Source organism: Neomonachus schauinslandi, chromosome 5, assembly GCF_002201575.2.
Source record: "Neomonachus schauinslandi chromosome 5, ASM220157v2, whole genome shotgun sequence".
NCBI lineage: Eukaryota > Metazoa > Chordata > Mammalia > Carnivora > Phocidae > Neomonachus > Neomonachus schauinslandi.
The window spans coordinates 137,664,080-137,689,747 of NC_058407.1; the positions used below are offsets into that span (position 1 = coordinate 137,664,080).

The window sequence follows — 25,668 nt, forward strand, 5'->3', positions numbered from 1 at the left end:
GCGGGCCACCATGCTGGGCCTGGACGCATGTGAGCTGGGGGCGCAGCTGCTGGAGCTGCTCCGGCTGGCGCTGTGCGCCCGAGGTGAGCAGGCTGGGCTGGGGCCAGGGTGGCCACGTGGGCGGGGGTCTGGGACGTGGAGGGTGGAGGGTGGGGGGTTGGGGAGGCTTCAGCCTGGGGCGGGGGCTGGGCCTCCCCCGCGGAAACTTTGGGGGCGCGCGTGGGGAAATCCTGGCGCGGTCCCCCTACTGGGCTCTGGGGGGGTGGGGGGCTTCGTCCAGGCCAGACACTCGGGGCAAAGGAGCCAAGAGTGGGCGGGTCTGTTTGTGAAGCCAGGGTTGCAGGGGGACCCTCTCCCCTTGGGAACCTGCTCCTGAGATCTCCTCTCCCTTGGGTGGGGCTGGGGCTCCTTCAGGGTGTGTGGTGATCCCTGAGAAGCCTGGCGCACAGTCGGAAAGACCCTGTCCCAAAACACTATGGGAACGGGCTTAGAAGACCCCTGCCCCAGGGCATCATGGCAAGGGGCTCTAGGAGACTGAGTCTCAAGGCACCCAGGGAGGTAGCCCCAGAGCATACGCTGAGGGATTTAGAGAGAACCGCCTCTACAACCCAGGAGCACCCCCGGCAAGAACCCCTAGGACAGCGGGAAGGTATACAGAGATGTGAAGAGATGTGGTGGGCAGAGCCTCTGCTCTAGGGAAGACCCTGGAGGTCAGCGGTCCACAGTAGTGGCCTCCAGTCCTTGGGGCTATCCCCCTTTTAGGGTCTAACCCCCGTGCCGCCCCATCTTTGGCCTCAGAGTCAGGGAGGAGCCCTAGATGGATGGCTGGGCCAGAGAAGGCAGCTGGTGCCTCAGGGATGTCACTTGGCTCCATCTCTCAGGAACCTTCTCCAACCCCCAGGGCCCTTCCTAAAGGGTTCGGGTGTGGGTGCTGCTCAGTCTCTTCCCAGCCCACCCCTCTCCCTGAGCCCCCATGCAGCACTCCCTCTCTGAGCGCACATCCCCTTCCCTAACCCCCACCTCTCTCCCTGAGCCTCCATTGCTTCCTTTGAGTTCCTGTGGGCCATGAGCAGCACAGCTGGCCAGATGGGGGGCCTCCAGTATGATGAGTGAACGCCGGGGTCCGCTGGTGGCAGCGGCTCACGCACCTCCCCAACCCCCAGTCCTCCTGACTGACAAGGAGGGGAGACAGCTGCCCCCTGACGAGGCACTGGATGAGACTGTGCCTGAGTACCGGGCCCCAGGGAGGAGGAGCCTCCAGGAGATCCAGCAGCTGGACCCGGATGATGAGAGCCTGGCCAAGTACAAGCAGGCACTGCTGGGGCCCCTGCCCCCCGTCATGGGTATGCACAGCCCTGGGCTGGGAGGGGAGGGGAGGGGCAAAGGCTGGGGAGAGCACTCTGGTGACTTCCGGTTTTTCCCCAGACCTGAGCCTGCCCAATGTGCAGGTGACCAGGCTGACGCTGATGTCTGAGCAGGCTCCAGGGCCCATCACCATGGACCTCACAGGTACTGCCCCCCTTGGGGCTCCTGGGGCAGGGTCTGTGATATCCCAGGAGATCATTCCCTAGCTGCACTTTCCCTAACAGGGGAGCTGGCCGAGCTGAAAAACCAGGTGTTTGTCCTGAAGGAGGGTGTTGATTACAAAGTGAAGATTACCTTCAAGGTGAGGGTAGCTGTCATGGGGGATGCCTGCCAGCTCAAGGTCAGCCCCCCAGAGGGGCCCTTAACACCCTCTGTCCCCCAGGTCAATAAGGAGATCGTCAGTGGCCTCAAGTGTCTGCATCACACCTACCGCCAGGGCCTGCGTGGTGAGGGCGGCAAGGCGGGGCTGGCCCGGGGGGGGGGGGGGGGGGCTGTGGGGAGGGTCAGGTGGGGCAGAGGATGGCCCCTGACAGCCTCCCCCTCCCCCAGTGGACAAGGCCGTGTACATGGTGGGCAGTTACGGCCCAAGCGCCCAGGAGTATGAGTTTGTGACCCCGGTGGAGGAAGTGCCTCGAGGAGTGTTGGTGCGGGGTGCTTATGTGGTCACGTCCTTTTTCACGGATGACGACAGGACAGACCACCTGTCCTGGGAGTGGGGCCTCCACATCTGCCAAGACTGGAAGAGCTGAACGCCTCCCACCCCAGGGGCTGTCCTCCCACTCGGGGTCCTGCTTTTCCCTGCCCCTCAGTCACTGATCACACCCCCCACACCCTCTGCTCCGTCCTGGGACGCCCCCTCCCTGGGCTGGCACTGTGCCCCAGACAGTCCTATTAAAGTCGCCTTGTCTCAGTGCCCTGGGTGTTGCTTCTGTCTGCCTCCCCTCCCCCGGGGTGGGTGGGGGGAGCCTTGTGGCCTTATCCTCCTGGGACTAGGACTGGGCGCCACGTGGCAGCTGCAGCTTGGCCCCCGGCCCCCTTATCTGCCCCCTGCCTCGTGGGCCCGGCACTGCCATGGACGGCCAGTTCCTGCTCCCGCTGCTGCTGCTACTTGGGGCCTCAGTCCTGTGGGGACAGGGCCCGGGGCCGGGGGAGCCCGAGGAAGAGCCCCCCGAGGAGGAGGTCCCTGAGGAGGATGGGATCTTGGTGCTGAGCCAGCGCAACCTGGGCTCGGCCCTGCGGAAGCACCGCTCGCTGTTGGTGCAATTCTGTGAGTGCACGGGGCCGGTGGGCTGGAGGACCCCCCGGGGCCGCCCAGGGGGCTCAGCTCCCCACCCTGGGGGTCCAGGGCTTGTGCAGTGAGAGGGCTTCCCCACTGAGCACTCGGCCCCCACCGTGCTCCTGGAAGCAAAGCCCTGGGACTGAGCTGGCCTTGGGGGTGTCGTGCAGCTTGAGCAGGGGAGGGTGGGACTGGGGAGGGAGGTGCAGGTGCAGGGAAGACCCTTGATCATCGTCCGTCTGCAAACTCTTTCTGTAAGGGGCCAGATAGCATTCAGGTCCTGCTCATTCTGTAGATTTTTACAAACGTTTACACATGGGAAAGCCATTTCTAGGTTGCAGGCTTCCACAAGCAGACACAGGTGGCCAGGCTGCCGGCCTCAGGGAGTGGCAGCTGGAGGATTCTTCTCAAACACGCTGGCAGGATGGGGCCACCACTGCCCCCCTGACTTGGGGCCTTGGAGAGTCTGGCTCTGGGGCAGAGGCTCAGATGGGCCCCCGAAGGAGCGGGGTGTGTGGACAGGAATGCTCCCTGCCAGATCTGACTGACGCCAAGGTCTCCCAGCTCCAGCTGGGCGGGAGCTGGGGCTAAGGCTGGGGCCATGGAGGCCCGGGGCGCTCATGACCCTATCCCCCAGATGCCCCCTGGTGTGGGCACTGCAAGGCACTGGCCCCTGAATACAGCAAGGCCGCTGCCCTGCTGGCAGCACAGTCCGCCGAAGCCAGGCTGGCCAAGGTGGACGGGCCCGCCGAGGCAGAGCTGACCAAGGAGTTTGCTGTGACGGAATACCCCACACTCAAGTTCTTCCGTGACGGGAACCGCACACACCCGGAGGAGTACTCTGGTACCAGCAGCAGGCACCGGCGGGCAGGGGCGGGGCTGGGCTGGGCCCAGGCTGAGGGGACTCTTCACAGGCCCCAGGGAGGCCGACGGCATCGCTGAGTGGCTGAGGCGGAGGCTGGGGCCCAGTGCCACCCAGCTGGAGGATGAAGAGGGCGCCCAAGCACTGATAGACAGCCGGGATGTCGTGGTCATTGGCTTCTTCCAGGTGAGCTGGTGCCACTGGGGTCCAGACCATGGGAGCAGGGCCTGTGGTGCCAGCTGACCTCACAGGCTTGGGCTCCTTAGGACCTACAGGATGAGGATGTGGCTACCTTCCTGGCCCTGGCCCAGGACGCCCTGGACATGACCTTTGGCCTTACCGACCAGCCGAAGCTCTTTCAGAAGTTTGGCCTCACCAAGGACACCGTGGTCCTTTTCAAGAAGGTGGGTCACAGGGCCAAGGTGGGTGCTGGGGGTCGGGGCTGTGGCTCCTGCTGACCGACCCAGTGCCGTCCAGTTTGACGAGGGTCGGGCCGACTTCCCAGTGGACGAAGAGCTGGGCCTGGACCAGGGGGACCTGTCGCACTTCCTCCTCATGCACAGCATGCACCTGGTCACGGAGTTCAACAGCCAGGTCAGCTGGGCTGTAGGAGCAGTGGCAGGGGTGGGGGCGTGTCCGTGGGAGCCAGCGCCCATCAGTTCGGCCTGCCCTCGCAGACCTCTCCGAAGATCTTCGCGGCCAGGATCCTCAACCACCTGCTGCTGTTTGTCAACCAGACGCTGGCCCAGCACCGGGAGCTGCTGGTGGGCTTTGGGGAGGCAGCTCCCCCGTTCCGGGGACAGGTACTGGCTGGCCCGGGGCAGGGAGGGGGTGGTAGGGAGGTGGGCTACCCACCACAGACTCCCTGTTGGCAGGTGCTGTTCGTGGTGGTGGACGTGGGTGCCGACAATGACCACGTGCTGCAGTACTTTGGTCTGAAGGCTGAGGAGGCCCCCACCCTGCGCTTCATCAACATTGAGACCACCAAGAAGTATGCGCCTGCGGATGGCGGGTCAGTCACCGCGGCCTCCATCACCACATTCTGCCACGCCGTCCTCGGGGGCCACGTCAAGGTCTGCTGCTGAGTTGCCCACCTGGGGAGTGGGGGGGTGGGAGCAGCGGTTCCCACGGGAGATCGCCACTGGAGCCCCTGGCCCCGTCCCCCCAGCCCTACCTCCTGAGCCAGGAGGTGCCCCCCGACTGGGATCAGCGGCCGGTCAAGACCCTCGTGGGCAAGAATTTTGAGCAGGTGGCTTTCGATGAAACCAAGAACGTGTTTATCAAGTTTTGTGAGTGTGGAAGACAGTGGGTGGGGGGCAGTGGGCAGTTGGGGGTCCCTGCTGGCTGTGCCAACGCGCCGCTGCCTTAGACGCCCCGTGGTGCACCCACTGCAAGGACATGGCTGCGGCCTGGGAGGCCCTGGCCGAGAAGTACAAGGACCACGAGGACATCATCATCGCGGAGCTGGACGCCACAGCCAATGAGCTGGAGGGTTTCCCTGTGCACGGCTTCCCTACCCTCAAATACTTCCCAGCGGGGCCGGGTCGGAAGGTGAGGCGGGACCCCATCTTCCTAGGTCTGGGGCTTGGTCAGCGCGTTCCTCCGGCGGTGGCAGGAGACGGGGCCCGGGCCTCGAAGGGCGTGGCCTCGGGTGGGCAGGGCTTCGAGGGGCTGGGCGCTGGTGGGCGGGGCCTCTAGGGGGCGGGGCCTCGAGGCAGGGTGTAGGCTTGGGGGTAGGGCCCGGCTTGAGGGTGGAGCCTACATGGGGTGTCGGAGGGTAGGGCTGAGTGGGGTATATTCTCCAGAACCTGGTGTCCCTCCTCAGGTGATTGAATACAAGAGCACTAGGGACCTGGAGACCTTCTCCAAGTTCCTGGACAATGGGGGCAAGCTGCCTGCAGAGGAGCCTGCAGGGGAACCCACAGCCCCCGACCCGGTGGGTGCCTCTGTCCCAAGGTTCCCACTCTCTGGACAAGCCTGACATGTGGCACTGGGGTTGCCAGGGGTAGGGGTGAACCAAGGGTGCAGCTTCAAGCTGGGCCTCTGTGACCCTTTCCAGGAGACACCTGCCAACTCCACCACAGAGCCCAAAGAGGAGCTGTAGCTGCCCCCCCATCGCCATCTGGTGCCCCCACAACAGTGCCCTGGGAGCTGGGCAGTGAATAAAGAAAGAGCTTTGGTCCTAGACTGTGTGTGGTTCCTGAGCACGCCTGGCCGCCTGGCCCTTGGGGTTAGCCAGATAGCCTCCTGGGCCCCGTTCCATCTTGAGTAGGGCCTAGCCCTTGCCCCCATCCCTTTTGGGTAGATTCCTGACTCAGATCTGAGTCTGGGAACCCACCCCTCTCCAGAGCTCTGTCCCCGTGCCTCCAGAAGACCCCCCAACACACACACACACACACACACACACACACACACACACACAATTTAACCCTCCGAGGCCTGCAGGGGATGGCAGGCCATCCAGCCAGGCCCCATCACAGAAGACAGGTACACTCCACAGCCAGAGAAGGTTCAAAAATGATTTTATTTCATTATTATCCAAGTACCTTTGAAAAGATAATTGTACAAGTCAGCGCATGAAAAATGGGCAGGGGCAGCCCCCACTGGCCCTGGCCTGAGAAATGTACATATTTACATGGGCCCTTAGAGGGGAGGGGCCCGGGACCCGCTAAGCCAGCGCTCTGGAAACAAGGGTGGAGGAGGGAGAGCGCTAAGGGGCTCCATCACTGGATCCACACAGTGGCAGGCAAGAGACAAGCTGTGTCGAAGGCACTCGGTGACATGTACAATTTACAGAGGCCCCCACAGGGCCCCTGGCGCCCTAGGCCCAGGCCAGGCCTGACCGGGGTACCGTGTGGCGGACAAGTCCCAGAAGGAGGGGCAGAGCCTGCGATGTGAGCGCCAGGGCGAGGAGTGGGTGCGTCTGCCCGCCGTCAGCAGCGGGGCACCACTGGAGAGGGTGTTCAATGCGGCCCCATGGCGGGCTCCCCACTCAGGCGGACTCTCTGAGTATCACTGAGGAGCGGACAGGGCACCCTCCTTGTCAGCTGCAGGGTGGAGGCCTGTGGGACCACGCAAAGGGACCCCTGCCCATCTGCACACAGATGGACCCAAGAGGAGGCCGGCTGCGGGGCAGGCAGCACCTGGCCTTCTCCCAGTAGCGGCATGAAGCACACAACACAGCACGACCCTCTTGACGCTCTGCGTGCGGCCCCGGCCCCTGACGGACGCAGGCCCAACCCGGCACAGAGGCCAGGCCCACCTGTCAGTCCACCTTCTCCACCTTGCCAATGATTTTCTCCTCAAAGACGGGCAGGACGGTCTCGTCTTCCCGAACCTCCTCAAACACCACTCCGCAGTCAAACTCATCGCTCACTTTCTTGAAGTAGTATCTGCAAGACAGGGGCAAGGAGACGAGAGCCTTGTGCCCTCCTCTCCAGGCCCGGTGGCCCCACCCTCCTCGTGTGAGCGGCAGACCCTGCTGCCCGTCCGCTGGGAGCCGACACCGAACACGTGCAGTGACCACACGCAGGGTCCCCTGCCCCTAGCCAGCCCCTCGGCTCTCACCTGTAGTTGCCTTTCTTGGTCAGCAGCTCCTTGAACTGGCCCAGGGTGACTGCACGGCCCCGCACCAGGGTCCTGTAGGGGATGGGCTCCCCGCAGAAGTAGTAGGCCACCACAATGCTGTCACACGGCTGGGCACTCCCACTGCCCGCCTTCCGCTGGGACTTCGTCCTGGAGACAGAGGAGCAGTGATGACTGCTGGGCTCGGGGTCTCACAGGACACACCCCAAAGGGCCTCAGGACCCCAGGAAACACTCGGCAAGGGCCAGACGGTGGGCCTCGCCATCCTCAACGCCTCGTGTGCGAAGGCCCTGACACCCCCTCGCCCGGAGCGCCACGTCCAGCCCCCGGGGGCCTCACTCCATGCGGTGTCCCATCCCGAGGTGCCGGACCTGAGCCGGCCCCATGCTCTCTCAGATCCACAGCAAGGACACCAGCTCATCTCTCACCCGCCCGCCCACCTGCCCCACAGCAGCCAGGGCCTTGGTTTGCCCACCACCCTCCTGCACCCACTGCATGGCCTCAGGCCTCTCTGTGGTCTGAGCTGGCTGCAGGGGGGCGGGGGGCAGCACCGCCTACCCAGACCACATCACCGTGGGCGAACAAGCTTCTCAGGGCCAGAACCCATGGTGGATCCTAAGACGCCAGGCTCCTGGAACCAATGCAGCTCCCGCCTCTAGGCTGGGCTGCACTCCCCATATGCTAGGAAAGGCCTAGAGCCCTAAAGCTTCAAAAGCCTCTCAAGGCCAGTGGCCGGACAGACCGCACCATGCATGGATCTGGAAATGGACCTGCCCCATGGCAGAGCGCCTGTCTGAAGAGCAGAGGCAGTGGCCAGCCAGACTTGCAGAGAAGGGCACGAGGCCAGCACCGTCTCCTGCCCAGGACCACTCATCCTGACGGGTGCTGAGCAGCTGCCATGTCTGTGACCACAGTCAGCAGCCTTCGGCAGGCCAGGAGCTCTCGTCCCCATGACCACTCCAGAGCTGCCCAGGTGCACGCGGACACGGCCCTTGGCCCCTGCCAGCCCCCTGCCAGCCGGGCGTGCGGCGTCCTGTCAAGAGGCCATCTGACCATCTGAGCTCACGTGGGCTCTTCTCTCCCTGCGGACCCTCCCTCTCCCTGGTGCTCCTGGGGACACACCAGGCGGCCACTTGGGCTATGTGGCCATCCATTGCTCAAGCCAGCCTCCTGGGTGCCTGCTTTCCTTCCTTCAGTCCTGCAACCTCACGTGGGGGGGTCCTCTGGGGGCCCGTTCTCTACAGAAGGGAGGCGGGGTTCCTGCTTCTCCAGAGGCCACCCTTAAGGAGTGAGCTGGTGGGGAGGCTGAGTCACTCAGGCATCCGGCTGGACGAGACAAAGCATGGTCTGGGATGAAGTGGGGGACCCCCTCTTTCTGCTCTGTCCTGAGAAGAAGTGCAGGGATTGGGCGGCCAGCACTGTCTACACGGGGGCCCCAGCACCCACGCTGCTCCACGCAGGCCTGGGGAGCAGACACGCCAGTGCATTCCTGCGTTCCACACAAGAACAGAGCGAGGCTCAGCGTGCGCACAGCACCCGGACGCGCCCACGCCACCGGGGCAGGCGCTTTCAGGTGGCCGAGCCAGGGCAAACACGGCCAGTCACACACCAGTGAGCCCCAGGGCCGGCCGGGAAGCTCAGGAAAGTAAAGGCGGGTGGGGGGCGTGGCCAGAGTGGAGGAAGCAGAGCAGAACTTCCTCTCCGGCCTGCCACCCACGGCAGACCATGTGTCACACGAGGACGGCCTGCGTCTCCTTCCATGGAGACACGAAGCTTGAGCCCAGCCCCATCTCTTCCAGCGCGGCGCCCCAAATCCTGTCCTGGGAAGAGTGGCTCCACCGCGGGCCTGGCCCGCGTGCGGTCTGGGTAAGCAGTACCGGGACCCGCGGAGGGCGCACGTACTCTGTCTCGGAGAGCTCCAAGTCCGACACGGCTGGCACCACGCTCAGCACGGGTGTGCACACTGGCCTGACGCAGGAGCGCCCCCGCTGGATGACCTCCTGTACATACCTAGGGAACAACCACGTGAGTGAGCCGCAGGGGCTGGGCTCCGCGGTGACAGTGGGGCCACAGACCGGCACACGGAGCAGGGCCCCAAGAGGGCCCGTCACCACCAAACAAGGCTCCTACTATGTGAGCAGACAAAACACCAAACCACGGCACTGGAATATCAAGGGCTTGTCGGGCCGGTCAGGAGACTGGTGCTGCTTCAGTCAATCCAGAGTTCCCAGACTCCTCACTGGATGACAGCTCCCGGGACCACACTCGGGAACCACCACTCTGAGGCACCAGGGTCTTGTCACTTCATCCACACCGAGAAGGGCCTTCTGCAGAGGGCCTGCCTCTGGCCGCCTTCGTGCTCACAGCTCTTCCTCATCCGCGCTCCACGCCGCTCCATCCCGAGCAGCTGGGGAGGCCTGTCCCGGGGCCGGCTGCCCAGCGGCACCTCTCCACACGGCTGCCCGCCCCAGGCGTGATATTGTGCAGCCCTGGCAGTGACTTGTCTTCTGCCAACCGGGGGGGGTCGCCCCACAAGGAGCGCGGGGACGGCCCAGCACCCCCACTGCTGTCTTTGGACCTTCACTCGTGTCTGTGGCCATTTACAAAAGGCCTACACGCCCTGGCCTGACAACACGTGCAGACGCCAACCACTGGCCAACACCCCGTCAGGAGGCTCACAGCCTGAAACACGCATCCCCGAAGGCTTGTGTGCCTGTGCGGTGTGTCCAGCCAGCAGGGCACGTGCAGGGCCCGCTGGGTGCTGGTGGGAAGAGCAGACGCGAGCCCGGCACCCCCAGAGCATGGCAGGGACAACGGTCCCACACAGATCCTGCGGACAGTCTGTGCAGAGAGAGCACCTCCTACCCACACGCCCAGCCTTTTCCCAGATGGCCCCCTGCTCCCCTGTCGGCCCCGTCAGACCCCAGGCATCCCCCGCACCAGCCCAGGCCTCCTCTGCCGGGCTGGCTCTCTCGCTCTATGCTGACAGGATCACAGGGTGTGAGACAGGCGCCATAAACGTGGCTACCCGCAATGGCCAGGGGACACACTCAGACTTGGGGCTCTGCCCAATGAGACAGGCACTGACACAAGCCTCCCCAGAGCTGGACAGCCCCACACACAGGGAGGTCCCTGGGAAGGATGACCAGCGACCACAGACTGGACAAAGGGTGCCGGCAATGTCCGAGGAGAACAGGGTCACCGTGTGACCATGCTCTAGGCGCTGGGTGGGAAATGCAGATTTCCAGGCCCCCCTCAGAGACCCTGATCCCTCTGGGAAAAGTGACCTCAAGGCCCAGCTGAAAAGGTGGGGAAACAACATTCTGGCCTGGAGAAAAGACCTACTATCACAGAGGGGTGCCCCCAGCAAGGGGGATTCTGGTGCTGGGGTCCCTCCAGGAGACTTTCACATCTGCCTGTACTCGAGCAACGCTGACCATCCTACCTGCAGATGGCACAGTTTACAGCACCCCCTTCCTGGGGCTGCAGAGGCAGCTAGGAACCCCAGGAACCCACTGTGAGCTCAGCCTGCACAGCAGCCGGGGTGACGTGACGGCAAGCTCTAGCTGCTCCGTGTGGCGACAGGCACCGCGGGCTCCCGCAAAGACACGGGAGGAGTACGCTCACAGAACAGAGAGGGCCCCCTCTCCGTCCCCAGAAGGACAGTGTAACGACCACGTGCCCTCCCAGACCCTGGTCACACAGCAGGGCTGCTTGCCATGCCCCACGCGGCCCTCGGGGGAAAGAAGAAACCAGGACTACCAGCGGGCGGCCAGCATGGGGGCCTTAGGCCTTGGGAAACCTCAGCCCCAAAGCAGTACCACGGAAGCTAGAGTGGCCCTAGCAGGGAGTGCGGCCTGCTCTCCCTGACGCCCCCATACCTCTGCTTTGAGGGTAACTTGCTGGCTCTCTTCTCTTCCTCCTCCAGACGCCTGCGGGCCTCCTCCAGCTGGGTCAGGGGGTTGGGGGCCGGGTTGGGTGGCATGGTGGGGTCTTGAATGAAGAGGTGAGAGGGCTGGACGGAGTTCCGGAGCTGAGCACTGACCCAAGGGTGCACGGCCCCAGGACGCTCAATGGACAAGGGCCTGGAGCTCTCGTGGGCCTGCTGCTTCTTGGCGCCAGAAGACCTTCGGGAGCAAGAGAACAAAGCATGGCAGCATTTGAAAGCCTGGCCACGGGCGGGTGCCAGGAACCAGGCGGGGCAGGGGAGACCAAGCGCAGCACTGACCCTGGCCGCCAGGGAACGTGCACAGCTTCTCCCTGTACACACGGTACACACGTTCCTTTGTGGCACACTTCTTTTGTAATTTTTAAAAAATATTTATTTGAGAAAGAGAGAGAGGTGGGGGGGAGCGGCAGGAGGGAGCCTCAAGCAGACTCCCCACCAACTGCGGGGCTCGACCTCACGACCCTGAGACCATGACCAGAGCCACCCAGGTGCCCCTTCTGTAACAAATTTTTAATAACTTTATTAAGATATAAATCCTATGTTATATAGGCTTTTTTTAAGCTTTTAGTTTTTAAAAAACATTTTAATATCAAAATAAACGTGCTTTATGAGAAACCTGAAATATACAGAAAACTCAAAAAAAATATAAACAACCCAAAACCTCATAATTTTGAAATACCACTCGGTTGGTATATTCTCTTCCCTGTTCAAAATACTAATTGGCATAACTCTGAACATGTAATTTTTTCTGACTTTTCCCCACCTGTGCCTTTCTTACTAAATACAGAAAATGCTTTATGACTGTGCAGTTACGCCTCTGCTCAACCCGAGTGAGTTCCAGGGAAAACATCAGCCTCTTTTAGCCATGGCTGGAGCCCTCGGAAAGGGGGTTTAGCACCAGGAAGGAGCCCCAAGAAGAGGGCCCCCTGAGGAGTGGGGTAGGCTCAGTGCCCTCATGACCCTGGAAGTGCCCAAAGCTCGACACCCCAGGGGGCGGTGGGCTCTTCCTCCTAAAGAGACCTCCCTCTGGGGCCCAACCCCCACCCCCTCCCCACCCCCATCTGTACCCAACCTCCCCTCCCCCACTTCCTCCCAAACCCCATCCCCTCCCATCTCCCTGGAACCCATCTCGCCACACCATTCCCTCCAACCCATCTCCCCCCACCCCTCCTCCCACCCCCAGCCTCCTCTCCCCCTCTCCCCACCCCCATTCCCTGTCCCCCATACCTCCTGGCCCCACCAGATCCTCCCTCTCCCTGCCCCCCAACTCTAGAGAGACCAAAGGAACCTCAAGGGGATACTGAAACACCGTCATTTAATAAATAACGGCTTGTCCTAACAGCAAACACCTTCCAACTGAGACTGTTTCCAGATGTGCCTTTTACTCTTCAACCACAGAAGCCCTCCGTTCGGGGAGGGAGGAGTGGCCAGGACAGAGCCATTCCTTGTGAAAACCCCAAAAAGAAAGAAATCTAGAGAAACCAACAATCCACCCCACCCCAACCAGAACAAGAGAGGGGCTCTGGAGAGACCCCTCACCCAGGACAGGTTTTGTGACTTTGCTTGTCCCCAGGGCCATGTGGAGACCAGACTCGGGGACCCAGACACGGGGATCCAGAGGCGGGCAGCGCCACCCCGTCTCACCACTCAGGACGCTCCCCCTGCCCCCCCACATACTCCACCCTCCCCAACCACGTCCAAGATGGAGGATCAGGCAAGTCTGAGACTGAGAAGTAGGGGAAGCCCACCCACCACGCAGCAGATGCCACGAGGCCCAGGGCCCAGGCAGGGGCTCTGGGAGTGATGTGATGTGTCCGCAGGCCAGGGGTGTGTCTGAGCCAGCCCCAGTCCCCCACGTGGGGTAGCAGTGGCTTATCTGCAGGCCTGGCTCCACGCTGTCCAGAGCAGCCTCTGGCCCTATGGGGGCCACACGGAGCTCAGAGGGATGCAGACGCCACAGACGGCCGGGGGCACGACCCGCTGCAAACACAGACGGCTTCTCCTGGGGGCTCTGTCTGGGGTGATGGGCAGGTACCAGCCTAACTTCCCCAGGAACTTAGGTCACTGTCACGCGGAGGCGTCACCACCCCAGAAATAACCTCGTGAGAGCAGCCGTGTGGCAGCAGGGCCCCTCCTTGGCAGGTGGGGTGCAGCAGGAGCTCAGACAGAGGCCCGGTGACTCGAGATTGATCTCACCAGCGGGCACTCCTGCCCAGGACACTGAGGCAGCGCCAGGGTCCACAGGGGGCGGGGCAGGCGTCAGCAAGCTCACACGGCCACAGAGATCTTGCTCCCTCTGTATGTGCCACGTGAGGAGACCGTGGGTGGCCAGGCCACCACTTCAAGGGCACTGGCAGCCGCAGGCCGGAGGCTCATCAGGCTAGCTCTCCACACTGGTGTCCCCGCCCCAGGACACTGGGCGCTTCTTACCCGTGGCCGGCCTTGCGATGCCTGCTGATCTCCTTCTCCCCTTCAATGATCCACTGCATGATCTTCTGGTTCTTCTCCGTGTCTTCCGACGGGCCTGGCACCTCAGTGCCAGCACTCTTCCCCAACTCAGCCTTCTTAGCATTTCTCCTGGAGGCAGTACCAGCCTTCCCGCTGCAAAAACAAGAGCTGGGGGTCACCTGCTGACGTGACCTGGCCTGACACTGGGCAGCTGTGACAATGCTGGGGGGCTGCCAGGGGTTTGTTTGGTGGGATGTGGAGGAAGGTGTCCGGACAGCACCAGCTGGGAGGGCTAGAGCACCTGTCCTTCACCCACCTGGTGGTGGCAGCCCCAGAACCCAGTCACTCCTCGCCCAGACGCCTCCCTCTGAAACAGGTGCATCTTTACCTAAGCACCCTTCAAGGCTGGAGCCCTGGGCGGCCCAGCACCCGTGCGTGGTGCCCAGACTCTGCAGCTGACTGTGGCTGAATAACTTTGATTTTTTTGAATTATTTTTCTAAAGATCTGAGAGAGCTAGCACAAGATAGCACAGCACACAAGTGAGGGGAAGAGCAGATGCAAAGGGAGAGACAGAGGGAGAAAGGCAGACTCCCCGCTAAGTGCGGCGCCCGGACACAGGCCTTGATCTCAGGACCCTGAGATATGACCTGAGCCAAAGCCAAGTCAATGCTCGACCGGCTGAGCCACCCAGGGGCCCCTCATGGCTGAATGACTTTTACAGGGGAATCCTGGCCTAGAAAGCCACCAGGACAGAATCCACAGAAGATGCAGCTTCTCACTGTGACCTTCCTCCCCGGGGAACACACACGTGGCCCTCATGGACACAGGCTCGGAGACAAAGGAACCACAGCCCCGATCCCAAAGCAAGGCTCAGGCCGCCAGACACTCACCTGTAGGCCAGGCTGTCACTGGCGCTGGGGGCGGCGCCCACACTCTCTGAGTGGCCGCGGGGCTTGGATGCGTGGCCGTGCAGCTCCGGGCCCCAAGCGAAGCCGCCCTGCACCCGGCGGGCAGCCTCCGCGTCCGCCTGCTCCTTGGGCCTGGCCGCACTGTGGTGGCTGTGGTGGTGGCCATGCCTGTGGAGGTGCGGGCCAGCCGTGTCCAGCTTTGTCCCTGACTTGGGCGCGTGCTTACCGTGCCCAGAGGGCATGCCCCCCAGCACCCCCACGATCTTGGGCACGTGCACACTGTCGGGGGAACGGTGGCCGGGCCCTGGTGACTGACAGCCAGGCGTCCTCATGACCCGCTGCACGTGCTCATCCAGGATGCTCTCAGGGTTCTCCTCATGCGCATCCCGCAGTCCCATGCAGCCCACGTCTGCATAGCGGGGCGGGAAGTGGTGCCAGGCAGGAGCCAAAGGCAGCTTATGACTGGCCCCCGGGGGGCCAGAGGGCATGTCACCATCCTCGCCTTCTTCCTCCTGCAGGACAAGACCACGGGTCAGCGTCTGACACTGGTTGTGTCACGAAAATCTCACATTTGGGGTCACAAAGACGGAAGCCTGGCAGCACTGTCCTGGGGGCCCTGAGCCCCGAGCCCAGGATGAGGCGGGGCCAGGTGAGGCACCCGACGTACCGCTTTCTTGACTCAAGGGTGACGAGAGGGCCCCCCGCCCCGACCCAGCCGCAAGCGCTGGGCTCTGGGATATGGAGCTGTGCCCACCGGAGAACTCGCACTTGTGCGACCTCGCACACACGCACATGACCACCGTGCACCAGCAGGCCCAGGGTCACTACGTCAGCCTACGTCCTGCCCACTGAGAAACCTCCATACTGAGTTTCCTTTCACATTTCTCAGTAAAGGTATTTTTACCTTTTCAACTGATTTTCCTATTCCTCAATTTTTTTTTTTTTTTAAAGATTTTATTTTATTTGCGAGAGAGAGAATGAGAGACAGAGAGCATGAGAGGGAGGAGGGTCAGAGGGAGAAGCAGACTCTCCACTGAGCACGGAGCCCGATGCGGGACTCGATCCCGGGACTCCAGGATCATGACCTGAGCCGAAGGGAGTCGCTTAACCGACCGAGCCACCCAGGCGCCCTATTCCTCAATTTTTAAAAATTTTTAGACTTTTGTCATCTCCACCCCCAATGTGGGGCTCGAACCCACAACCCTGAGACCAAGAGTCGTACGCTCCTCTGGCTGAGCCGGCCGGGCGCCCCTCCTATTTCTCAATTTTATTGCCGTATTTTCCATTATATTTCCAAACGGAATATTGCCCTTGTACAGAAGAGCTCTTGTTTTCTGCTTAATTATCTTGCTCTGTGTTTCTTAGTAAATTCTCACACTGAACTAGCCGAATTTCATTTGTCTGACGGTCCACAGAACCACATCTGTAAACATAAACATTTGGTCAGTCTGATTCCAAAAGATACATCTCATGTTGATTTTCTCATTTCACTGAACTGTGCAAACCAGAACAATGTTGAGTAAATTTGGTAATAACCAAAAAGGACGGGGTAGATACCCCTGCAGTCTACTATAAACAAACCTCAAAAACTTCGCCACGAAACTTCTCACTTAATAGGAAAGTATCTAAACGTCACTAGCACGGGTGGTCAGCTGCAGACACGTCAGCCCTGCTCAGGGCGGAGGTGGCGCTGAGGACAGAGGGACGGGCACATGGTGGGGTGGACAGTGCATGTGCCCCTCACGGGCTCACACTGGGACCCTGGGCTCCCGCACCCCACCCCATGTCCCCATCCTGACCCCTCTGGCATACCCTCCCCAGGGCACTGAAAGTGACCCCCAAAGGCAGCAGTGAGCAAGGGGGGCTCTCTCCATCCCCAGGGGGTGCGAGCTGGCGACACCCTGGACCGAGATCCAGTCTGTCTCAGTGGCTCTGCGTATAGAGGAAATCAATTTTAGGGTTTTGAAATGTTATAGGCTTAACTGAATTGTCTAGCTAATAGTTTTCACTTTCTTCTTTGTTCTTATTTTCCATATTTTACAATAAAAATAAGTTATTTTTTCAAAGATTTATTAATTTATTTGAGAGAGCGAGCACGCACACGCAGTTGGAAGAGGCAGAGGGAGATAATCTTGAAGCAGGCTCCCCACTGAGTGCAGAGCCTGATGTGGGGCTCGATCCCACAACCCTGAGATTGTGACTTGAGCTGAAACCAAGAGGCAGATGCTGAATTGATTGAGCCACCCAGGTGCCCCCCAAAAATAAGTTATTTTAAAATGTGTAGTTCTTCTTCTTAAGATTTTATTTATTTGAAAGAGAGAGAGAGTGAGAGAGGGAACACAAGCAGGGGGACTGGGAGAGGGAGAAGCAGGCTTCCCGAGCAGGGAGCCCGATGTGGGGCTTGATCCCAGGACCCTGGGATCATGACCTGAGCGGAAGGCAGACGCTTAACGACTGAGCCACTCAGGCTCCCCTATAGTTATTCTTAAAAAAGACTAATTTATGGCATATTTATATAGGATACAAAATCATACAAGATCGGGAGTCTCACGTCCGTGTGGATTCCCTGTACGCAGGTAATTAAATCTGATTTTCTCCTGGGTTTCTGCGTTGAAACACAAAGGATGAGAGACGAGACTTCACTGTCAGTGGTGGGGCCGTGAGGGGCGCCTGTGGGAACAATGTGGCTGCAGCGGCTGAGCCCGGCACCCCTGGCCAGAGGCCGCCGCAGGCCCTGCACAGGGCCGCACACCTGAGCTGAGGCCATGTGCCTGCCCATTAGTTGCTGAATTGACAGGACAGAAACACAGGGGCTGTTGGTTTGAACATGTTCTGTGAGGTCACAGAGCACCGTGTAGTCCTTGTGCCCAGGTGCAGCCCCTCTGTGAGTGAGGGCTCCTGCTGGATCCGGGCACAACCACCCAGACCCGCTAGGGATGCCCCGGAGAAGAGGAGACTACGACTCCGCCTTGTACCTACAGCTAAGCTGCATCTAAAATGCCTGCCGGGTACGCTGACCTGCCAGGACCACACGCACAGAGCCGCTGAGCCAAGACTGAAAACTCGGCCCAAGTATAAAAACTCGATCCTACAGCAAAAGGTGAACTCTTCCTCCCAAGCTCATTTCACAAAACGTCATGTACTGTTGTTTCATGAGCTGTTTGAGAGCTGCTGACTAAGGCTCGCGGAGGGCAGCCTCAGCCAGACGGGGCTCAGCGTGCCGGCTTTGTCGCCCACTAAAACAGGCCATGCTTCCCGCCACTCTGCTCCTGACAGCCCCCGTCACTCACTAAGGCCTCCAGGGGGACCCCGAGGAAGAGGTGGCCTCGCTGGAACCCAGCATGTCAGCACATGCAGACCCTCGGGCCGGCACCTGCGCTGTGGGGCCCTGGTCTCTATGAGGGAGGGAGCACAAGACGCTGGCCACGCTCACGTACATGTCCCTACACAGTGCTTGAAAATGTGTGCACACAGACTCCCTCCCAGAGAGCACCGCCCTCAGCCCGACTGCCTCAGCGACCACACCCGCCTTCCTGGTACCCACCACCAACCCCAGGTTCTGAGAAGCTATGTGAAATCTCAAACATGTGTGTGGAGGGGGCAGGCCCCTTGTTTCAAAGTTGGGTGTCACATGGGGGAGGTCCAGAAACCCGGAGGGCAGCTGCAGGGCACAGCCGTGGAACCCACCGAGCATGGCCGTGGGCCGTGGCCCAGGACCACCCTCACAGCAGCGTCTCCAGGCGTCGGATGCACACGACCCAGCTGGGAGCATGCGAAGTGGAAGACGGCAGGCCCCTGCTGAGGGGTTCTGACAAGGGTCTGCGGAGGGCTCAGGGGTGTACTGTAAATACAAACGTCAGGTAGAGAAATACCTCCTTTAAGCACCATCACATTTTTGAGTTTAAGGTGCTGGGCATAAAATATTGAGAAAAGAACGGAAGACACCCAAGTGGTGGTGACCATTTTTTCTTTTCTCTTTCTCTTAAACTCCACCCTCAACATGGGGCTCAAACTCATGACCCTGAGATCGAGTCACACGCTCTACCTGAGGTGGTCGGGTGCCCCCACTTTTAATGTCCGCAGGGAACTCCACGTGCTAAGAGAAAAGCAGAGGCCTGACTCCAGGAACTCAGAGGCCTGCGGCTCCAGGAGGACAGGCTGCAATGGCCTCGAGGAGAAACAACCTCGTAAGGTGTGGGGAGCCAGGGAGGGCCTCACTCGAGGGGCTTGCTTGTCATCAATGTCTCAGCACAAAGCCCGTGAACATGTGTGGAAGTGAATCTTGCAGGATGACACGCAGGGACAACAAAAGCAAAGTGTCTCTTTGGCAGTTATAGGCAGAAAAGGTTTAAAGCAAATAAATTATCAATCATACTAAATTTCCCTAGTATCCAGCACTCTATCAAGGAAGGCCACAGGTCAGAGAACAAGATACCCAGAAGTCTATGTCAGAAACTAAAGCCTTTCTGCGTTCTGAGATGACAAGTGGGAGCTACCAGCCCTTCCTGCCAAGTACACGCTCCGCTCTGCACATGCACGTGGCACGGAACCGGGCCGTGTCCACGAAGGGCCTCCATCTATCAGCACTCAGGGAAATTCTCAGTTCCACACCCTGAGGGGGCCTAGGGGACACGGAGATGTGGCCAGCAAGGCAGATGGGAGGACCAGCCCTTAGAGCCTGCAGCAGTGAGGGGAAGGGAGCGGGAAGAGGCCAGGACCTGAGAGCCCGCCTCTGAACCATCTTCCCATAAGAAGGTGGTCAAGGAACCCCAGCCCCGCACAGGGCCAAGGAGCTGCTGCTGAGCGCCTATGGGTTGCTCCAGGCCTTGGCTTGGCAACCCCCCGACCATGGGCACCTGCTCCCCAGGAGACATGAAGGCCAGGCATGCACGGTGGGGGCTTCAGAGGGGCAGGCGTCCCAGGAGAGCAGCCAGACCCCAGGATAGGGTCAGGGTGTGTCAGGAGCCAGCACGCTGGGAGAGCCGGGAAGGGGCTCCTTGGGGCCTGAAGCTGTCTCAACCCAACTGCAAGAAGATAATTCAGGAACGGAGATGTGGTGTGGCCTTCCCCAGGGGGCGCCCACTCACCATCCGGACGCGTTTCAGCCGCTCCTCCAGCTTCTCCTCGGCCTCCCGTGTCCGCTGGATGGCCTCCAGGCGGTGGATGAGCTCCGCGGCGAACTTCTGGGGCTCCACACGGATTTCCTTTGGCATTCGGTAAGTGCGCTACAAGGAGACACCGCTGATTAGCCAGCCACGTGCAGCTTTCAACGGCCACCCCCATGCCAAGATGGCAGCTGAGCTCTTTCTGGGTGACAAGAAATAGCCTATGAAATCTGCACTTTCTCTTCAAGCAAGTGTTCGCGTTTTCTCCCTTTCGCTTGGTGTCCACCTCCTCGCTACCCACTTTCCTTGTTGGCCTGAAGCTGTCCTTCACCCAGCCCTGACCGAGGAGGATGAACAGAGCTCTAGCAATGCTTCCCCAGCCTCGTGAGCAGAGAACTGGAGGTCTAGAGCAGACAGGAGCCGGGTTGGGTCTGGTTAGGTCATCAGGGCAGCGGTTGGCAGGGCCCCAGCTAGTAGGAGGTTCTGGTGTCCTAAGCCCAGGTGTGCCCTTCACCTCGGCGCCCCCCTAGCCTAGCCCAGAGAAGGGCCTCTAACACGACTGGCCAGGCCAATCCCCAGTGAGGCCTGATCAGAGGGAAGGGAGAGCTGCAAGGACCATGCAGGAGGGAGGAGAGACGGCCCGCGACCGTCCTGCACAGCACAGAGAACTGCTGTGCACCCTTCGGCCAGATTCCCTAACTGCTGCTACCTGCCAGTTACTGTCATTCCCTCCCACACACACGGACACACACAGGCATTTTCTTGACCGTCCAGTGGTACCTAACGCCGGACAGGAGTTTGTCCTGGAGGCAAGGAGGCGAGACCCAAGAGGAAGGGGCAGCTGGGGGTGTCCAGTGTTCCCAGAAGAGCCTGGGCAGTGGGGACGGCCAAGTGGCTGAGGCTCTGAAGGAATCTTCCTGGACAGGACTTTCAGACAGACAAGAGAAGCCTAGAGGCCAGTGGGGTCGGCCAGGGAGTGCTGGCTTCTCTGGGTACCGCGCCGAGCAGAGAATGCCACCGGGACCCACACGGGACTGAGGGCTGAAGGCCAGACGTCCAGATGGCAAGAGCTTCGCAGTCCTGACCACATGACGTGACACGCAGGCCACGGGCAGAGAGAAAAGTCCTGACAAGACCGAACCACACGCACGTGAAGTGACACCGGCGAGAGGACACGTGGGAGGCTCGGCCCTGCGGCAGATGCACACCCCCAAGCCCGTGTGTTCTGGAAAAGAGCCTCTAGGCTGCACAATTATGCTTCTGAAAGTAGCAACCTGCCGGAAGTTACAAAGACCAGATCTGTACAAACCAACAACCTTCCAGCTGGGGAGGAACAAAACAGTCACAAAGGAAAAAGTTTCAGTCATTAGAACCGGGACCTCCTGGGGCGGGAAAACGGCCCCTCCCTCAGCCATAAGGAGCAGACATCTCGCCCCTGGATGGTCAGCGCTGGCTGGCGCCCTTGTGGCCCTGACACACAGCCCCTCAGCCTGGCCCGGGAGCCCCTGCAAGTCACGCAGCGCAGTGAAGGCACGAGGGGCAGCCGTGGGCCGTGCGGGTCTGGCACGCACTTCCTGGGCCCGCCTCCGCCAATGACAAAAGGAACGTGTGCAGGACCCTGGAGCAGGCCGGCGTCACCCACAATCACGGCCCTCCAGAACCTCTGTGAAGATGAGGATCGCTGTTTGCTGGTTTGTTAGGTAAGAAACGTTACCCTTGAAAATAAAAGGGAGTTATTTTACCAAGAAAAATGGCTTTGTTCAGAAAAACAAAGAACTGCAACTGAAAACAAGCAATGTATGGCAAAAATCATAGACTACTCCCTCAAACAAAGGAAAGGACGATATTTTATAGAGAAGGGGGAGGAAGCTGGGGGGCTGCTGTGAAGGCAAGTCCGCTGGAGAGAAGCAAGCGTCCAGGGTGATGGCGGCTGGGCAGAAAAGTTGCAGGAACACGCAAAGCACTATTCCCGCACCCCGTGAGTCAGCTCCCTCCGTGATGTGCCATCAGCAGGAATCTGTTGGCAGGTGTCCCACACAGGAGGGCTTTCTGATGCAGGCACCCCAGACCCTAAGGCCACGCGGGCCCCACACTGCTTCTCTCCCTCCCCCACCGAGGCCTGCGGTGCTCAGCTGGGCTGCTTCTCCGCACTCCTGTGTCCCTGCACTTCCACGACCCTGTCATGTCTGACAATCTGAAGCCAGTTCTCGTGCAGGTGGCCCTCAACGTGGGCTGTGTCTTGGTGACATCCCCCACAAGAGGCCCCTAGGGGCGCCAGGCCCTCCTCACTGTCCTCACAGGGGCAGCATCCGTCTGTCCCACCACAGAAAGTCGCTTCTTCCCGCTGTGAGCAAATGCTTCCTGAGGGACCATCTGGGATGATGTCAGTGTCCTGTCCCTCAGCACACTCTACTTGTTCCTTTCACCAGCAGAGATGCACAGATTTCTCCTGCACCACCACGGACTCTGACGCTCCAGCGGAGCCTGAGGGAGGGAGCACCTCCACGCGGCTCCTGTGTCCGCTCACTCCCTTCCTTTCAGGGACATGGGATACCTTCTGCTTCCCCTGCCCGGACCCAGTTCTGAGTTTCAGCGTCCGCAGAGCACAGCTGGGGGACGCAGGCCGCACCACACAGTGAAGCAAAGGCATGGGCAGGCACCTGCCTGGGCTCAGGCCCAGGCGGCTCCAGACAACACAAGCCAGCCTGGCAGGCGCGCCCTGAGAGGGAGCCCCAAGAGGTCACTGGCAGCGCGCACACACTCCCCACAGCGTCTTCCGCTCCTCCCCGAGCAGACACCGTCAGTGCCTATGTAGGCCAAATCTGGGCCATGCCCAGGGTGGGCTGGGAGGTGACAAAATGCTGGCCCACCCTTTCCTCAGAAGTAAGAGCACACCCACATCCTTTCTTCTCAACCATCAACCACCACTTTTCTCATTCGGAAATTGAAGTATTTGGAGAAGCTAGAAGACTCTAACTGAGGAGCCCTGACCATGGACAGGTGTGCAGCGATCCCGCACAGAAACTGCTGACGGGAGCTCACAGGCACCCATGGGCTGGAGACTCCTGAGAGCTTTCCTTCTCTCCCTGAGAAGGGTCTCCCGTTCAGTCAGTGGGCCGAATAAGGAAAGCTACCCCTCCCTTCACCCACACAGAAGCTACGCAGGTGGAGACAGGCTGCCCGGCCTGCTCCGTGCGGCCCCCCAGCGCCCATAGTCGGGGCCACCAATCCCCTCACTGTTTTCACACTATGAGGCAAAGCAGAAGAAAGCCCTCCCAGGAACCTGGCGCCGGGGTCGCTACGTGTCGACAACGGAGCCAGTCAGGAGGCCCGTGCGGGGGCTGGGCCCGGGCATGAAGCCAGTGATGGGCTGAGAGCTGCTCTCCCACCTCAAGGAGCACTTCACTTGACAGGATGCGTGAAGACTTCCCGGCAGGTGCTGTGTCAGGCCCTCCCTGGTCCTGTGGGGGACTGTGCCGGCTACACCTACAAGCCGCCCATGCTGCCCCCTCCAGCCTGCGGGGTGTGACCGTGTGGGGCCACGTGCTGAACCTGGACGTGAGCTGAGCTCACAAGAAGCCAGGCAAGCGCCTTTCCCACTGCCCAGTGCCACGGCGGCCAGGCGGGGTAGGGAGAAGGGTTGGGTATGGTCCAAGAGGACTGGGGAGCCCCGACCTCCCTGACGGGAAGGGGACGGCTATGCAGCCGAACTTACAGGAATGTGAGGTAGAGGCACCCGCCCGTTGACCTGGACGCTCTCCTGCATCTCCCGGCGGTGCTGCTTGCGGATCCTGTACGGTGGGATTCCATCCCTGTCCAGAAGAAGGAGAGCCTAGTGTGAGGGCAAACAGAACAGCTCAACAAAACTTTGCTGTGCTGGTTCTACCTGGAGTAGAGCAGCATGGCCCGCTTTCTACGCCTTCATAGCTAAGAATGGTTTTTCCATTTTTTTTTTTAAGATTTATTTATTTAGGGGCGCCTGGGGGGCTCAGTCGTTAAGCGTCTGCCTTCCGCTCAGGTCATGATCCCAGGGTCCTGGGATCGAGCCCCACATTGGGCTCCCTGCTCAGCGGGAAGCCTGCTTCTCCCTCTCCCACTCCCTCTCCTGTATTCCCGCTCTTGCTGTGCCTGTCTCTGTCAAATAAATAAATAATCTTTTAAAAAGGTGGGGGAGGCGCCTGGGTGGCTCAGTCGTTAGGCATCTGCCTTCGGCTCAGGTCATGGTCCCAGGGTCCTGGGATCGAGCCCCACATCGGGCTCCCTGCTCTGCGGGAAGCCTGCTTCTCCCTCTCCCACTCCCCCTGCTTGTGTTCCCTCTCTCACTGTGTCTCTCTCTCTGTCAAATAAATAAATAAAATCTTAAAAAAAAAACTTAAGTTCTTTCCTTTAGCGAATATATGTCCTTTTCTTAGAAAGAATTAAGACTTTTCAAGAAAAAATGTGCTGGCAAATTTTCATTGTAGTAGCCGGTTCCAGGAAGAGAGAAAACCAAATGCTACAAATGCCCAATCCGAAGCCATCGACTGCTCATGGGGGTCGTGGCAGGTACTGCTGAAACCACGGTCATTTCAAGGAAGAAGCTGCTATACACACGTCAACATTTTATCTTAAAGGTTTGACACAAAGGAGAAGGAAATGATGGGGACAGACGTGTCTCACAATGTCACCATGTGGTCCCCACAGAGGAGAAGACGAGGTGCCCCAGATGCGCAGCGACTCGGGGCTGGCTGGTGTGGCCCAGGCACGGCCCATGCTGGCTGGGTTGCACAGCATGAGGCAGGGTCAGAGGAACACGCGGACACAAGCACAGAAGAGCACACACTCTGAAAACGCTACAGGAAGTGGGAGCACAGTTTTAAGAGCTGTTCCCTGCAAAAAGACAGGTTCAGGAAGAAACAAGCTGCTGGCTGGGGAAGAGACGCCGGGCAGCCAGCTGAGAGCTACTGCCGCCACCCGCTGCGGTCTCACACCTGCTCACTGTCCCCGCCAAAGGCTTCTCTGGCCCTGACGGGCAGCACCCGGGCTTCGGCCCCCAGCCCCCAGCCCCCGTCTTGGCCAGGGACCTCCCATCAGTGGCAGTCAGGTGACTGAAAGTGGGGTAAATCTGATGTTCATGGGCAGTCACGACCCCAAATGCCCTTGGCAGGCTGGTCGGGCCATGCTCTGATATAACCACAGAGTGTTTTACACCATCAAACTTCTGGTGCATTTGGGTCCCAAAGACCACCTGCCAAAAAGCAAAGCCAAGTGTCAGAAAGTAAGTACTTTCCCGCAAAGGGAAGGCCTCCCTGGAGAGGACAATGGAAGAATAAGGTCCACTGTGACCCTGAGGGACGCTGAGGTTCCAGGGGGCTCTGGACGGTCACCGAGGCCTCTCGGACACGAGCAGCCCCAGCGGCTATCCCTGAGTCCTCCAGGCACCAGGGCCAGCACAGAACCAGTCATACCAGCTCCCGTCCGGCTCCTGTCGTCCCGTGGCCTACGCCGAGTATGTGATAGAGACTAGATCTGGAACAATGACAGCAGGGCCCTGACAAAGAGGGGGTCGACCCCAGCACAGCAAGCATTCTTGGCGCCACCACCTGCCCCCCAACGGTTTTCCCTCTTTCAAAGGTCCCAGGAGAGAAGCCTATGGCAAAGTCAGGATGTGTCATGATACTTCGGGCAGTGCAGCCTGTCTGTGCATCAGCTGGGGGGCCACACAACGTTTCCTAGGAAGACAGGCCCCGCTGGGACCGGCACAGGACGCGGCCGAGGGGCGGGCACTCACACACTGCTGTCGGTGAGGGACAGGCTGTCAGCGTCGCTGGACAGGCTCTGCTGCTCACTGTCGTTGGCGCTGGTGGCCGGGGCGAGAGCGTAGCCAGAGCTGACATAGTAGGGGTTGACGGGCTCCCGCCAGGACCCACACCTGTGAACAGAGAGCAGAGGTCAGCAGCAGCCCAGCAACACGTGGAGCTCACCCCCTTCCCCGAGTCACCTGGACGCCCTGGCTCCGGAACCACACACGCAAACCCTCCAGAGGAGACGGCACAAGGGGCCGGTGTCTGTCCTGCCTCCGCCCACTGCTCTTCCCAGACGTCTCTCCAGACCTTCCCTGTGCATTTACACAGATGCCTCGGTGAGCACACAGACCGTCATCTGGATGTGCGTTTTTACGCACCCAACT

At 60.3% G+C, this 25,668-nt stretch overlaps 3 protein-coding genes across 4 annotated transcripts in view; 2 read left to right on the forward strand and 1 right to left on the reverse strand.

Moving 5' to 3' along the window:
• The first annotated feature begins 10 nt into the window (after positions 1-10).
• Positions 11-2,241, forward strand: ARHGDIG (Rho GDP dissociation inhibitor gamma). The gene is made up of 6 exons (XM_021697979.2): positions 11-83; positions 1,164-1,343; positions 1,426-1,509; positions 1,590-1,666; positions 1,748-1,811; positions 1,915-2,241. Exons 1-6 carry the CDS (start codon positions 11-13, stop codon positions 2,112-2,114), a joined length of 678 nt encoding a protein of 225 aa, XP_021553654.2. The 3' UTR covers positions 2,115-2,241.
• A 195-nt stretch (positions 2,242-2,436) lies between these two features.
• Positions 2,437-5,607, forward strand: PDIA2 (protein disulfide isomerase family A member 2). Its single transcript, XM_021698264.1, has 11 exons — positions 2,437-2,632; positions 3,279-3,485; positions 3,556-3,689; positions 3,770-3,907; positions 3,981-4,097; positions 4,181-4,306; positions 4,379-4,576; positions 4,672-4,792; positions 4,873-5,054; positions 5,329-5,439; positions 5,563-5,607. The coding sequence occupies exons 1-11, from the start codon at positions 2,437-2,439 to the stop codon at positions 5,605-5,607; spliced, it is 1,575 nt and encodes a 524-aa protein (XP_021553939.1).
• A 412-nt stretch (positions 5,608-6,019) lies between these two features.
• AXIN1 (axin 1) overlaps positions 6,020-25,668 on the reverse strand; it is a 52,160-nt gene continuing 32,511 nt past the window's right edge. The window contains exons 2-10 of one of the 2 annotated variants that reach the window (XM_021698225.1): positions 25,270-25,410; positions 23,215-23,311; positions 19,482-19,619; positions 14,377-14,906; positions 13,468-13,638; positions 10,970-11,215; positions 8,991-9,098; positions 7,071-7,238; positions 6,020-6,895 (exon numbers count right to left, since the gene is read on the reverse strand). In XM_021698225.1, coding sequence (XP_021553900.1) covers positions 6,769-6,895; positions 7,071-7,238; positions 8,991-9,098; positions 10,970-11,215; positions 13,468-13,638; positions 14,377-14,906; positions 19,482-19,619; positions 23,215-23,311; positions 25,270-25,410 — 1,726 coding nt within the window. In that variant the 3' untranslated portion in view covers positions 6,020-6,768. The remainder of the gene's footprint in view (positions 6,896-7,070; positions 7,239-8,990; positions 9,099-10,969; positions 11,216-13,467; positions 13,639-14,376; positions 14,907-19,481; positions 19,620-23,214; positions 23,312-25,269; positions 25,411-25,668) is intronic. The other variant, XM_021698226.1, reaches the window with a different exon arrangement.